Source organism: Hemiscyllium ocellatum, chromosome 20 (genome assembly GCF_020745735.1).
Source record: "Hemiscyllium ocellatum isolate sHemOce1 chromosome 20, sHemOce1.pat.X.cur, whole genome shotgun sequence".
Taxonomy (NCBI): Eukaryota; Metazoa; Chordata; class Chondrichthyes; order Orectolobiformes; family Hemiscylliidae; genus Hemiscyllium; species Hemiscyllium ocellatum.
The window spans coordinates 7,090,197-7,104,064 of NC_083420.1; the positions used below are offsets into that span (position 1 = coordinate 7,090,197).

The 13,868-nt window shown below is 41.5% G+C and overlaps 1 protein-coding gene across 1 annotated transcript in view; it reads right to left on the reverse strand.

The window, feature by feature from the left end:
* Positions 1–13,868, reverse strand: part of dnah3 (dynein axonemal heavy chain 3) — a 187,519-nt gene that overhangs the window by 93,147 nt on the left and 80,504 nt on the right. The window contains exons 24-28 of the mRNA XM_060840939.1: positions 10,569–10,661; positions 5,252–5,362; positions 3,576–3,690; positions 2,533–2,731; positions 762–870 (exon numbers count right to left, since the gene is read on the reverse strand). Coding sequence (XP_060696922.1) covers positions 762–870; positions 2,533–2,731; positions 3,576–3,690; positions 5,252–5,362; positions 10,569–10,661 — 627 coding nt within the window. The remainder of the gene's footprint in view (positions 1–761; positions 871–2,532; positions 2,732–3,575; positions 3,691–5,251; positions 5,363–10,568; positions 10,662–13,868) is intronic.

The window sequence follows — 13,868 nt, forward strand, 5'->3', positions numbered from 1 at the left end:
GGAAGGCCAATTGGTCTCTCTCTCTCTTTCTCTCTCTCTCTCTTTCTCTGTGCAGAATAATATCCTGACACCTGAAGAAAGTCAGTTATGTTCTCCTACTAGTTGCTATAAGCTGTTCCCTTTAATTAGTAACTAAAATACTTTGTTGTTAATGTTACAATCACCCTGTACCACCTGAGAAGAAATAAAAAGAACCGAGAGAAAGGAGATGAATGAACAGAAAATCCTGACAAACAAAAGAAGCATTTCAGAGAATCTTGGAGACTGGTGATATTTATCTGTGGTTTCCATTCCCAGTTATGTTTCTCTCCACACATAAAACCATTTTTTGATTTCTGTGTTTTTCTGCATGTAATTGTGGAGATTTAAAAAGGTTGGGGGGGGGAGAGGGTTAGAGTTTTAACTAGTAGAAGTACATACTTGCTTGTGATTGAAATTTACTTGTATAATAGTTTTTGTTAAGTACAGGCATTTGGTTTTCTGCATTTTCTGTAACATTGATTGTAAATCAGGGATTTTGTGAACTTTGACTGGATCATTAACTGGGAGTAGTAGGGCTTTCCTAAGTGGGTCATAACAAGTGCCTGGAACATTAAAGATCTGAAACATAAAAAGGGAAGGACAGCAAAATCAACTGAAATGGGATTGTGGGTGTGGGTTTTGAATAAACAAATGCAACGAGGAGGGGAAATTGTTATTTCAGTAGAAAAACCATTCAATCAGCAGCAAATCCCCACGTAACATTCAGTGATAATGGTTACCTGCTTGGCTACAGCTTTTGCTAAATCCTTTGTAGTTTCTGTTTTGCCAGTACCAGCAGGCCCCTCTGGTGCTCCTCCAAGGTTCAATTTCAAGGCTCCCATTAACGTCCTAGATACATCACAAGAAAAGTACAATCAGGCACCTAAAGATAATACATGGATCTTATGGATTCAGTCAATTACCTACATTCTGTGTTTACAGTAATTTTGCATGATATTACATTTGGCATGCTTCAGTCTGTAGCAGTGTAGAACAAAGAGGTTACTAAGCCTGGTAAAGACAAGATGCTCCTTCACCTAAAAAATGCATACTAACAAATTTAAAAATTTCCATTGACAGTAAATCTGTCCTGTTTATACCGTGTTACTCCCGTGCCAGAGGAGTACGCTACCAACTGGCAAATGGCAGGTTGCTCCTCTGTTCTGATGATGTGCTTGGCCAACAGCTGTCATTTTTTGCTTGGCCACAGTGATGGAAAACTCTCTTCCAGCAACTTTTCATTGGCTCGGATGGAAAAAGTCCAGGAACTGTAGTTGGTCAAAGAGACACCCCAGTATAAAAAGGAACATTGATGATAATAAAACATGTGCACTTTTGCACTGACTAAAACAGGGCAAACACTGTTCAAACAATCACCCTTTAAATTTGCCTTTAATCTCAAAAGGAAACTTACAACCAAGGTTGAAATATTACCAAATACTGACAACTTTGAATCATGGTCTTGGTGCTCAATGGGAACTGATTTGAGAAATCCCAAAACCATACCTTTGTCTGGAGGACACGTATATTCCACAACAATGCCAAAATTGAATTAAAATCGGCCTGGAGGAACTCTGTTAAAAAGAATATCCTCAGACCTCTTTGGCTTATAATTTAATCAACATAAAAAATAAACATTTATTTGAATCTCAGCCACACCTTTAAGAAACTGCATGAACTTTGGAAAAGTTCAATATCTCTGAAAGGGATCATTTCAGACTAATAACTAAATAACACCAGTCCACAAGATTCTCTGAGAAGTTCCTTTTGTTTGCCAGGACATTCTTTTATAAACCATAGATCACAGAATCCCCACAGTGTGGGAGCAGGTATTTTAGCCCATCGAGTCCATATTAACCCTATCAAAAGCACCCCACCCAAACCTGCCCCTCCATCCCATTCCTGTAACCCTACACATTTCCCATGGCCAATCCAGCTAACTTGCATATCGTTGGATTCTGCTCATCAATCTCCTTTCTCTATGTTCTTTTCATTTCTTCACAGGAAGTATAGAGTGATTGTGACATTAACACCAAAGTATTTTAGTTATTGGTTAAACTAATAACTTTAATAATTTCAGATTAAAGTTTAAGCAAAGTTTGAGGGCCAGAAGCAAATTGATAGATTAGCCAATTTGCATTCTATACACCAATGTCTTGTGTAAGTAATGCTACCACAGTTCCAGAGAACTGCTATCTCATTAGAGAGAGAGAGGCAGCTGGTGGTGATTTAACCTGAAGGTCACTACACCTCAGGTGAGGGGCATGGTCAAGAAGGTGGAACTGAACTTGTGCTGGTGGTGTCACTCTGCATTGCAAATCAGCCAACTGAGCTAACCGGCCCCAGAAACAGTGCAAATCTTCATGCAATGGCAGTCTTTGTGAAGATACAATAAATCAACTTTTATTTATTCTCTGCCCTATGATGCCAAAGAAATCCTATTCAACAATTCCTTCCTTGAAAATCCAAAGTTCAATTTGTTTCAGAGAAATAATGTGAGCTATCTAGTACCTGTAGCATCGATCAGTGAGAGGTGTTATGACAAGTCTTGCAGAATTACCCAGGTATTCATAGCCATAAGTCAGAACGGTGGTGATCATTCGGACAATAACATCACTCTCTTCCCAGTAGTATCTCAGCTGTGAAATCCACATAAAATCATTGAGGCTTGCTACCTTAGCATCTGCTAGTTCAGAGACCACATCACGTGCTGCAGAAACAGAACATACAATGGCATATGTAGGGCACCATTTAAACATAGTTTTCCTCTCAATTTCTCCTTCTCTTTCTCTTCTAAGGTACAAGAACATATCCTCACAGGGAGGCATTTCCATAAATGTCAAGAGTGTGTGGTGCTGGAAAAGCACAGCAAGTCATGCAGTATCTGAGGAGCAGGAGAATCAACATTTCGGGCATTTCGACCATAGAATTTCCATAAACATGTTCACACCCCATTGTGCCCCTCTACTATCTGAGAGGATAGATTAGATTCCTTACAGTGTGGAAACAGGCCCTTTGACCCAACAGTTCACACCCACCCTCCGAAGAGCAACCCATCCAGACCCATTTCCCTCTGACTAACGCACCTAACACTAGGGGCAATTTAGCATGGCCAATTCACCTGACCTGGCCATCTTTGGACTGTGGGAGGAAACTGAAGTACCCAGAGGAAACCCACACGGGGAGAATGTGCAAACTCCACACAGACAGTCACCCAAGGCTGGAATCAAACCTGGGACCTTGATGCTGTGAGGCAGCAGTGCTATCCACTGATCCACCGTGCCGCCTCCTAGTTGAGGCAGTTGAGGCAGGTAACCTCATAGCTTCTAAAAATGGATGAAAACATGAAGTGTCATAAAATTCAAAACAATGTGCCTAGTGCTGGAAAGTGGGACTAAGGTAGAATTAGTGTATTTTTGGAGTTGCAGGCTCAATTGGCGAAAGGCTCCTTCTGTGTAATTTTATTATTCAATGACAATGCAATATTGTTGAAACAAACACTTCCTGTTATTTCCTCATGATTATTAGAGATTATAATTAGTTATAGCAATTACCATGCACATCGATGACAGTAAGGGCACCGAGAGTCATACGCTCTCCACTTGATAGCTTTCCACGCACTAGCTCCACAATTTCATTGATTTGTTCATTGCTTTTCTTTAGATATTCCTTCAAAATAACAAGAATATGTCGAGTTATTGATTCAATCAAGTGGTGTAGCAATTGAGAAAAAAATTGCGATCTTTAAAAGTAAAATCTAAAGTTAGTTTTGTTCCACCTGCTTTAGATTTTTCCATAAAAGGTCAGTTTATTCAAATAAAGGACTTCCAAGTCTTCTTCGATGTTACTAAACCTGTTTGCCTTATACATGAGCTGCTTTAATTGTAGAGTAAAAAGTGAGGTCTGCAGATGCTGGAGATCAGAGCTGAAAATGTGTTGCTGGAAAAGTGCAGCAGGTCTGGCAGCATCCAAGGAACATGAAATTTGATGTTTCAGGCAAAAGCCCTGTTCCTTGGATGCTGCCTGACCTGCTACGCTTTTCCCGCAACACGTTTTCTGCTTTAATTGTAACTGAATATTGCCTGATTATAATGTTTCAGCATCTGAATTATTTGGCTTTCTCTGTACTTCCTCTAACCCCAACGGCTGTGCTAGCACCAATAAAATAAACAGCTTGTAGGTGGAAGAAACCTGGAAAGTAGTTCAATGGTCAGCATTCATGAGTTGCTAAGTTGATCCTTATGATCATCACAATGGCGATTCCCACTCACATTTCTCCAGATGCTTCCACTGGCTACCAAGAGACACAAAGTGTCTGGTTCACTTATAAAAGATATCTGACCTATCAGGTAAAAGTCACAGTTTACAACAGCTGCTAAGGGAAAGAAAACTTGGTTTTCTTTAACTTTCAAATGGTCAACTACGTAGACAACTCCTCAGCTGATGGAGATCAAAACACTTTACTGTTCAGTTATCTGGAAACCGATCATATGGTTGTTGGCAAGCAAAAGGCTTTTGGCATCAATAATTGGCCACTAGTCCATAGACCAATCAGCTCCTTGATGCCATCCAGCTGCATCTGTACACAACTCATAAGCTCCAATTAATCTACAACTTCTTCAATGTACTGTTTGTTCATACAGCTGCTTACACGATGCTTATCGTAAGTGTCAGGTCACTTGCTTTTCAAAACAGTAGCAATCCTTTAAAACATTGGTCTTAAAACAGTTCTTTCTAATTTCAGTCCACAATTTTAAAAAGCACAAGATTAAAGAAAGACAAGATATCTACTCAGCCAGCGCACAATTACAGAGGGGACAGTGGAATCTAGAAATTCTAATGAATTGAATTAAATTAGCTTTATTGTCACATGCACTCAAATGAATACAATGACAAGTTTATAAATTTTCACTTCCCATGTCATCTTAGGTACAAAGGTACCAAGGTACAATCCTTGGTTACAGAATAGAGAAATGAAGAAAAAAAAGTTGCATTACAGCTATACACAATATAATCACTGGTCAGAAGAAAATAAGGAACAAAATTAAAGAGAAACATCACAGTCTCTCTCCAAAGGCTGCGATCTTTATTCCATTTCCCAATTGCTAACAGTTACCTTTGTCTCCTCCCTGCTTCCTCACCTTGCAAAAACGTCATTGTTTACAATCTATTGTAAGTTGTGACTTAGTAATCAATAAGGAATATGAATGAGAGCATATTTTCATCTTACTGGCAAGGTTCCATCTCTTATTGCCTCAGAAACCTCACTGGTCCAGTAGACTGTCGACACTGAGATCACCACCTGTCCAGGCCACTGAAGAACCCACTTGTTACGAGGAAGCTATAAAATGCCAAAATAAAAACAGGCACAAAAATTATGTTCTATTGCAAACAAGACATTTACTTTGTGATCCAGAGATTACTTTGCAATAAACCAATGTCTAGACCAAGTTCATTTCCTTGGAGATATACAACAAATATTTCCTCTAATCCAATATTTTGCTACATAACTCAAAGCCTATGTTCAAATAGTTGGAGCTGTTATAATGTTCCATGATCTAGTCTGCAGTGGGACATTCTGGAAACTGTCACTTATACTCATTTGCTTGTGAATATACAATAATATATTTCATACAGCTTAGATGAAGGTTATTGTGTAGTATTGAATCTGAAATAGTCAATAATCAAACAATAAAACAACACTGTTATAATCCTTATTTGGAGGTGCCGGTGTTGGACTGGGGTGTACAAAGCTAAAAATCACACAACACTAGGTTATAGTCCAACAGGTTTAATTGGAAGCACTAGCTTTCGGAGCGATGCTCCTTTATCACAACTACCCGATGAAGGAGCGGTGCTCTGAAAGCTAGTGTGCTTCCAATTAAACTATTGGACTATAACCTGGTGGTGTGTATTCATAATCCTTATTGACATTGATAATATTTTTTAAAAAGTAAGAGATTTGCCATCACCAACTCAAATGATCATGCAAGTTTCCACATTTTAAAACTCTTACTTTAAAAACAAACTTAAACTAACATTGATTAAACATTACTTAAATGGCAATTAAACACTAAGCTACAGAAAAGGTGATCCCTCTTAAGCTACTGGAAATGAATGCATTCTACAGGACTGTCAGCAGAAAGGTAATCTGATAACTACAATCTCATGCTCCTCTCACAAATGGGATCTCTCCTCTCTGTTTCACTAAGGTGAGATTTCTAGAATCCCCTTTAAACCAAAGTCACTGCTCTCAATCTTCTGAGTATAACTCAATGGATTTCCCATTGCTAGGTTCCCCATTGCTCTTAACTCCTCGCAATCTGAGTTTCTTCAAGCAGGGTTCCACCCTCTTTGCTGCTCTTTAACTGGACAATTAAATGCCCACCTAAGGGCCTCATCCCATGCCACTGGTATTACCCGAGCAGCAAGTGTGGGTGCATCATACAGGGAGCATGATACGCAACACCTACAGAGGGTCACTTGCAGGCTCCAAGCTTCTTGTTCAAAGGCACTCAGTGCCCGAGTGAAGAACTTGGCATTGAGATACAAAGGACCTGCTGAGAACCATGCTCCCAACACTGTTTCCCCCAGAGCCTGCCACTTGATATAATGAAAGGAGAAAATGACTCAATTTACTGTAAATAAAATAATGGTAATGGAGAAAATGAGGCAGCACTGTGGTTCAATGGTTAGCACAGCTGCCTCACAGCACCAGGGACCTGGGTTCAAATCCACCCTCAGACAATTGTCTGTGTGGAGTTTCCACTGGTTCATCACACAGTTCAAAGATGTACAGGTTAGGTGAATTGGCCATGCTAAACTGCCCGTAGGGGTAAGTGTACGGGTATGGGCAGGTTGGTGTGGACTTGTTGGGCCAAAGCGCCTGTTTCCACACTGTAGGTAATCTAAAATGAGTCTGGGTGGGTTGCTCTTTGAAAGGTCAGTGTGGACTTGTTGGGCTGAAGGGCCTGTTTCCATACGGTAAGTAATCTAATCCAATCTAATCTAAAAGAATAACCATTGGCTATGCAGTGATGGGATGGATAAGACCATAAGACCATAAGACATAGGAGTGGAAGTAAGGCCATTCGGCCCATCGAGTCCACTCCGCCATTCAATCATGGCTGATGGGCATTTCAACTCCATTTACCCGCATTCTCCCCGTAGCCCTTAATTCATCAAGAATTTATCAATCTCTGACTTGAAGACATTTAGCGTCCCGGCCTCCACTGCACTCTGCGGCAATGAATTCCACAGGCCCACCACTCTCTGGCTGAAGAAATGTCTCCGCATTTCTGTTCTGAATTTACCCCCTCTAATTTTAAGGCTGTGTCCACAAGTCCTAGTCTCCTCGCCTAACGGAAACAATTTCCTAGCGTCCACCCTTTCCAAGCCATGTATTATCTTGTGTGGGTTACTCTTCGGAGAGTCGGTGGGGACTTAATAGACCAAATGGCCTGCTTCCACCCTGCAGGGAGTCTATGAATTTAGTGAAAGTAAAAGTAATCAAAGCTCCAGAGACCTGAGGGTTTCCATTCTAATTATTTGAGGACATTGGTGAAGAAAGCATTTGTTCTTTCTTAGAATAGGGGTGTCACTGGCCAGGCTATCAGTTGTGGCCCATCCCTAATTGCCCTGAATTGAGTTGCTTGTGAAGCATTGCAGGGGCAGTTAAGAAGCACCCAGACGAAGTAAAGATGGCAGATTTTCAGTGAGTCAGGCAAGGTTTTACAGCAATCAACAATGGTTTGATAATTGCCATTATACTAGCCCTTAATTCCAGACTGTAGCAAGTAAATTTAAATTTCATCATCATGGTGTATATAGACCCATGAACACATATCCCCTGTGCCTAGTTTCTGGATTATGAGACCAATGAGAACAGCACGACCTCTCCTAATAATCTCTGGTCCTGATCTGCCCAAGATTTCATGATTCAGACATTGTCCCTGTGGTTTAGAAATTGTCATGTCTCTCGATCATTTAGAAATGGTAAGAGATGAATCAGGAAATTCCAGGCCTCCTGGTCCAAGTTACTCGAAGCTATTGTTAGAGTAGAGTCACTGAACACTTGGCCCAACATGAAGTGATCAGTGAAGGAGCGTTTATGATGGGTGGGTTATATGTAACAAAATCTGATTGCAACAAACGTGCTGTGAAAGACAGTGAAGTCAAATGGATGTTACCAGCATGGGGTTTTCATAAAGCAAAATGACAAAAGAGTGAAAATAATCAAATTGTTTGATTATAATCAGATTTGATATACTCATCTTCCCCTGATGTGGAAAGCTAATAGATGATCTAATTGAGGCATTTAAAATGATAAAAGCAGTGTAAAAGGTAGAGAACAACAGTTTCTCAGGAATACAGGACAAGGGGTCAAGCCTTTAAAGTAACATCAACTCCACTGAAGAATGGGAGAAAGTGAGGACGGCAGATCCTGGAGATCAGAGCTGAAAATGTGTTGCTGGAAAAGCGCAGCAGGTCAGGCAGCATCCAAGGAGCAGGAGAGTTGACATTTCAGGCATGAGCCCTTCTTCAAGAATCCTGAAGGGCTCATCACTGAAGAATAGGGTCAGGAAGTACTCGTTAAACAAAGTGGAAATGTGGAACACTCTCCATGGATTAATTTCGACATGCCGATGTTGGATTGGGGTGTACAAAGTTAAACATCACGCAACACCAACAGGTTTATTTGGAAGTACTAGCTTTCGCAGCATTGCTCCTTCATCAGGTGGTTGTGGAGTACAAGATCGTAAAACACAGAATTTATCGCAAAAGTTTAGATTAGATTACTTACAGTATGGGAACAGGCCCTTCGGCCCAACAAGTCCACACTGACCCTCTGAACAGCAACCCACCCATAACATTCCCCTACATTTACCCCATTCACCTAACACTACAGGCAATTTCTGGATTAGTGGTGCTGGAAAAGCACAGCAGTTCAGGCAGCATCAATTTAGCATGGCCAATTCACCTGACTTGCACATTTTTGTTTGGACTGTGGAAGGAAACCGGAGCACCAGGAGGAAACCCATGCAGACACGAGGAGAATGTGCAAACTCCACACAGACAGTTGCCTGAGGTGGGAATTGAACCCAGGTCTCGATGCTAACCACTGTGCCACCGTGCCGCCCACAATGCACACATATACGCACTCTATCACAGACACACATACCCCCACATCCACATGCACACACACACACACAAATAAGTTTGTGGGGTGAATTTGTACTTGTAGAATTACATCTTGTTTTGCTCAAAAACTGCATGAATCCATGTAAGATTCTGTAAATCCCTTTTTTAGATTACAATCAGTCTGAACATTTTGGGCACCTCACACTTTCAATGCAGTACCTGAGATGACATGGCACCTATTGTTAAAATTCACTTCAGAATGTAACTTTGAAAAAAAGTTCTGGTATTTACATATGAAAGAACTGAAACCAACATGGTCATTCTAAAAGATGAGAGAGTAAACAAACAATCCAGGTGTTTTTCAGTACATCATTTCAGTTGCATCACACTGTAAACTTTTGTGATAAATACTGTGTCTTACAATCTTGTACTCTGCAACCACCTGATGAAGGAGCGGCGCTCCAAAAGCTAGTGCTTCCAAATAATCCTATTGGACTATAACCTGGTGCGGTGAGATTTTTAATTTTCTCCATGGATTGGACTTCAATAAAAATTGCAGAGCTGGAACTGGCTGATTTTTGTTCAAGGAGGATACTAATGGTATCAGAACCAAAGGGAAAGAGGGAGTTAAGGTACACATTAGCCCTGGATCCTCAGCATCCTCTGAGCTCTGTATCAAGAATCTGGCTGGTTTCTGTGAGACTCCAGAGGTTCGGGACAGAGAAGCAGCATGGTGGAAAGGTGAGTGGAAACTGACAGACGGGTAGAAATCGGAACAGTTGGCAAGCAGAAGGGGGGTGGAGGTGATGGGGGCAGTGAGCTTGGATACCTCTGAGAGGGCAGAGGAGTTCTCTCTCAGTGTCCGGCCACCAGTTTGGCAATGTCTGTGCCTTCAGACATTGTAATGCCCAACTCACATGACCCCCACCCCTCTAAAAAGTAACAAGTTAGAATCAGAATGGGTCAAAGTGGGAAAAATAGTTGGGGAAGCAATATCCGATTTTTCCCTGAGTATTCCCTTTAAATGGGCAATTCCTTTCAAGCATGTACCCTATCTCTTTTCTATGTTACCTTGGAAACGGTACCCAGCTCCCTTTCAGGTTGTTTGCTTCAGATCATAACAATTCACTCCTTTGGAGAGAAATCATCATCTCTCCTATACAATTGTAACCCAATTAAAAGTCGTAGGTCAATATGCTGTATTAGAGTATCAATAATTAAAAACAACATTAACCTGAATAAACAAATGGCACAAATTCCATAGAAACAACAAAAAGCCAACAACTAAAGCCAAGGCAGTTCCCACATTACGCTATTAAAATCAAAACTGTGCATGATTGTGTACCTTAGTCTTAAAACTTTTTAAAAGTGTAAACAAACTGCAGTTGACAGTTAGGTCCTATTACCTGAACATAGTTGGAAATTCCTTCTTTAATGACATGCTTAATGCTGCTAAGCATCAGCTCTTCAACTTGCAAAAGCCATTTCTCCACCATACCCTATAAAAGAGAAACCACAAGAAAATAAATCACTTTTTAAAATCTGATTTGGGACACTTCAGTGTGGGCTTATTTTCTAAAAGAAATAGATGTTGGTGAAGTGGGAGATGGCACGGGTCGGGTGACACTAGGCACACGGACACACAAGATGGCCGCCGGACCACAATATGGAGAGAGACAGCAGAGCAAACGCAGACACTGCCTGGGGACTACCAGCACAATACACTCACAACCTAGTTGATTAGTTTAAGGCACTTTGTGGTTAGCACTGCTGCCTCACAGCACCAGAGACCCGGGTTCAATTCCCGCCTCAGGCAACTGTCTGTGTGGAGTTTGCACATTCTCCCAGTGTCTGCGTGGGTTTCCTCCGGGTGCTCCGGTTTCCTCCTACTGTCCAAAAATGTGCAGGTTAGGTGAATTAGCCATGCTAAATTGCCCGTAGTGTTAGGTGAATGGGGCAAATGGGAATGAGTGGGTTGCTCTTCGGAGGATCGGTGTGGACTTGTTGGGCCGAAGGGCCTGTTTCCAGACTGTAAGTAATCAAATGCTGACAGTCTGATATGGACTCAATACAGATTGCTAATAGCCAGGGCTGCAGTAATCTTTCCTCTCAGGAAGAGCAAATAGCGCCCATTACTGCAGCAATGGACTTCCACACAGACATCGAAACCAATAACGACCACACTGAAGTTAACAAAGGTTACGCTGAAACTGACAATGACTGCACCGAAAGTATTACCTATTCTGCAATGTTCACAATAAACAAACCATGTTACAGAGACAACAACCTCATCACTGTCCTATTATATCACAAAATGTATAAAAGTATCTTGACATGTGCTCCGGGTTGAGAGACGACTTGCAGCTGCCCACTGTGTTGTTGGTGTCTTTCTCTCCCCAGAGCTCTGGAATTTACTTGTACAATTAATTCTTGTCGTTGAACCCCGACTCTGACTCCGAGGCTGGTGATTCTCCCCACAGCATTAGTGCGCACATCAGCACGTTATGGAGACAGTCCCCATTATTTCCCAATCATTAAGCATAATGTGGAGCACCCAGAGGTTTTCCAAGACATGTTCTCACCATCTGCAGGCACACCCTCAAACAACTAGCCCTTGGATTTTCAGCCTTTTTCCAGTCAATTGGGCCACATTAAGCTACGTGCTATTAAAATTAGCTGCAATCAGTAGTAGTGTCCTCACCTCAAGGCAAGCAGGTCTGAGTTCAAGTCACACCTGGCTCAGAGATGTATTGGAAACGCTTAACTAAAAACCCTTTTTAGCAATCAGCAAATAGCCTACCTGCAATTTGGCCCCTACAAATGGTGACATGTTTTATTGGTCTCAATCTTTACTTGCAATCAGGGGACAGGCATGTTTCAGAAGTGGAGTTAATATAATTCAAAATAAGACAAAAGTGAGGACTGTAGATGCTGGAAATCAGAGTCTAGATTAGAGTGGTGCTGGAAAAGCACAACAGGTCAGGCAGCATCCAAGGAGCAGGAAAACCTATGTTTCGGGCAAAAGCCCTTCCTCAGGACTAAAGGCAGGGAGTCTCCAGGGTGGAGAGATAAATGGGAGTGGGTGGGATTGAGGAGAAGGTATTCTTGTGGAAAGAGGAATGCCTACCTTGAAGACGTTCTCCTCCTCTCTCCACAAGAATACCTTCTCCCCAGCCCCAACCCCCCTCCCATTTATCTCTCCACCCTGGAGGCTCCCTGCCTTCAGTCTTGATGAAGGGCTTTTGCCCGAAACGTCGATGTTCCTACTCCTTGGATGCTGCCTGACCTGCTGTCCCTTTCCAGTGCCACTCTAATCATAATTCAAAATAACCCTTCACATAGCTCCAAACATCTAAGATGTTTTTCTAACAATAAACAGAATATAATGGGCTCGCATGTAACCTATTAATTCATTGTGAATCCAGCTTTATGGATTCCTAAATTTTAAGTGCTGAAGGCAGTGCACCTCACTACTTAATATACAAAGGAATAGGAAAACACAAACTTACATCTGTTATATCAGTCTAAATCAGAGCAATTTTACAACGCTACAAAATAATTGCTAGTGTTTTCCAGCTGACTTACTTTTTAAAGTGTCCTTTTTGAGAATTAGGTTGTATTTTCTATATGCGTGTTATTGTATCGCAATCTGTTACATTAATATGACCCATGTTTCCCAAACTGAACCTTCCTAAACCTGCTAGAATGGATAGACACATGGCAGAATGGACACAGGAAGGATGGTCCTGAGTAACCTTTTAAGTCCAGCACAGTCTAAGGGTGTGGAGTCAGCCATTCAAGACTCGGGTGAGGAGAAATATCTTCACCAAGAGGGTGGTGACCCTGTAGAATTCGATTAAGGCCGAAACTTCAAATGTTTTCAAGATGAAGTCAGGCATCATTTTTATGGTTGAAGGGTTGTAGGGTATGGGGAGAAAATGGGAACAGGGGACTGAGTTGGATGATCAGCCATAATCATATTGAATGGTGGAGGAGGCTTGAAGGGCCGAATGGCCTACTCCTGCTTCTACCTTCTGCTTTTTTAAAACCTATTTTTCTGTGGTTTGATAGCTTCAAACTTTGACTTTCACAACAGTGATGTCTTTAACCAGATTCCAGTTATAACCCACACCACCCCTCAAGGTGAAAATCTACCATTCAGGTTACTTCAGATCAGTAGAACCAGGAATTTTTCCAAATGCACTCTGGCCTCAGCAGAAATCATTTTTAAAAATTTTAAAATTAAAGGAAGACAGAATGATTAAATTACTCTTTAAAAAGGATTGCCGAGAAACTGTAATCATCAGGCTTCCATTCTATAAGGGTAAAAACCCTTATTCATGTTGGTGTGGGATGTTAAAGAGGAGTCTTACACCCATGTTCAGAAGTGCAAATTGATGTTTATTTGAGCTCTTTACCACACTTGTGGGCGAGACCACAGACTGCTCTGTAGCTGGCTTTTACGTTGAGCCCATCTGCCCTCTTAATTACAACTCAGGTCAGAGGTGAGTGATACTCTTCCTTTCCCAGGGCTATTTATACATGATGGTTATATGCAACATTGATATCCATGCTTCCCACATCTCCTCTGACCTACACGTCCAGTCCTGTGAATACACGATCAATGACGGGCAACTTCATGGTGCACCCTTGGCCCTCCCGTCATCACATGATGTTTGCCAGACCCCCAATCACCGCCCTTGGAC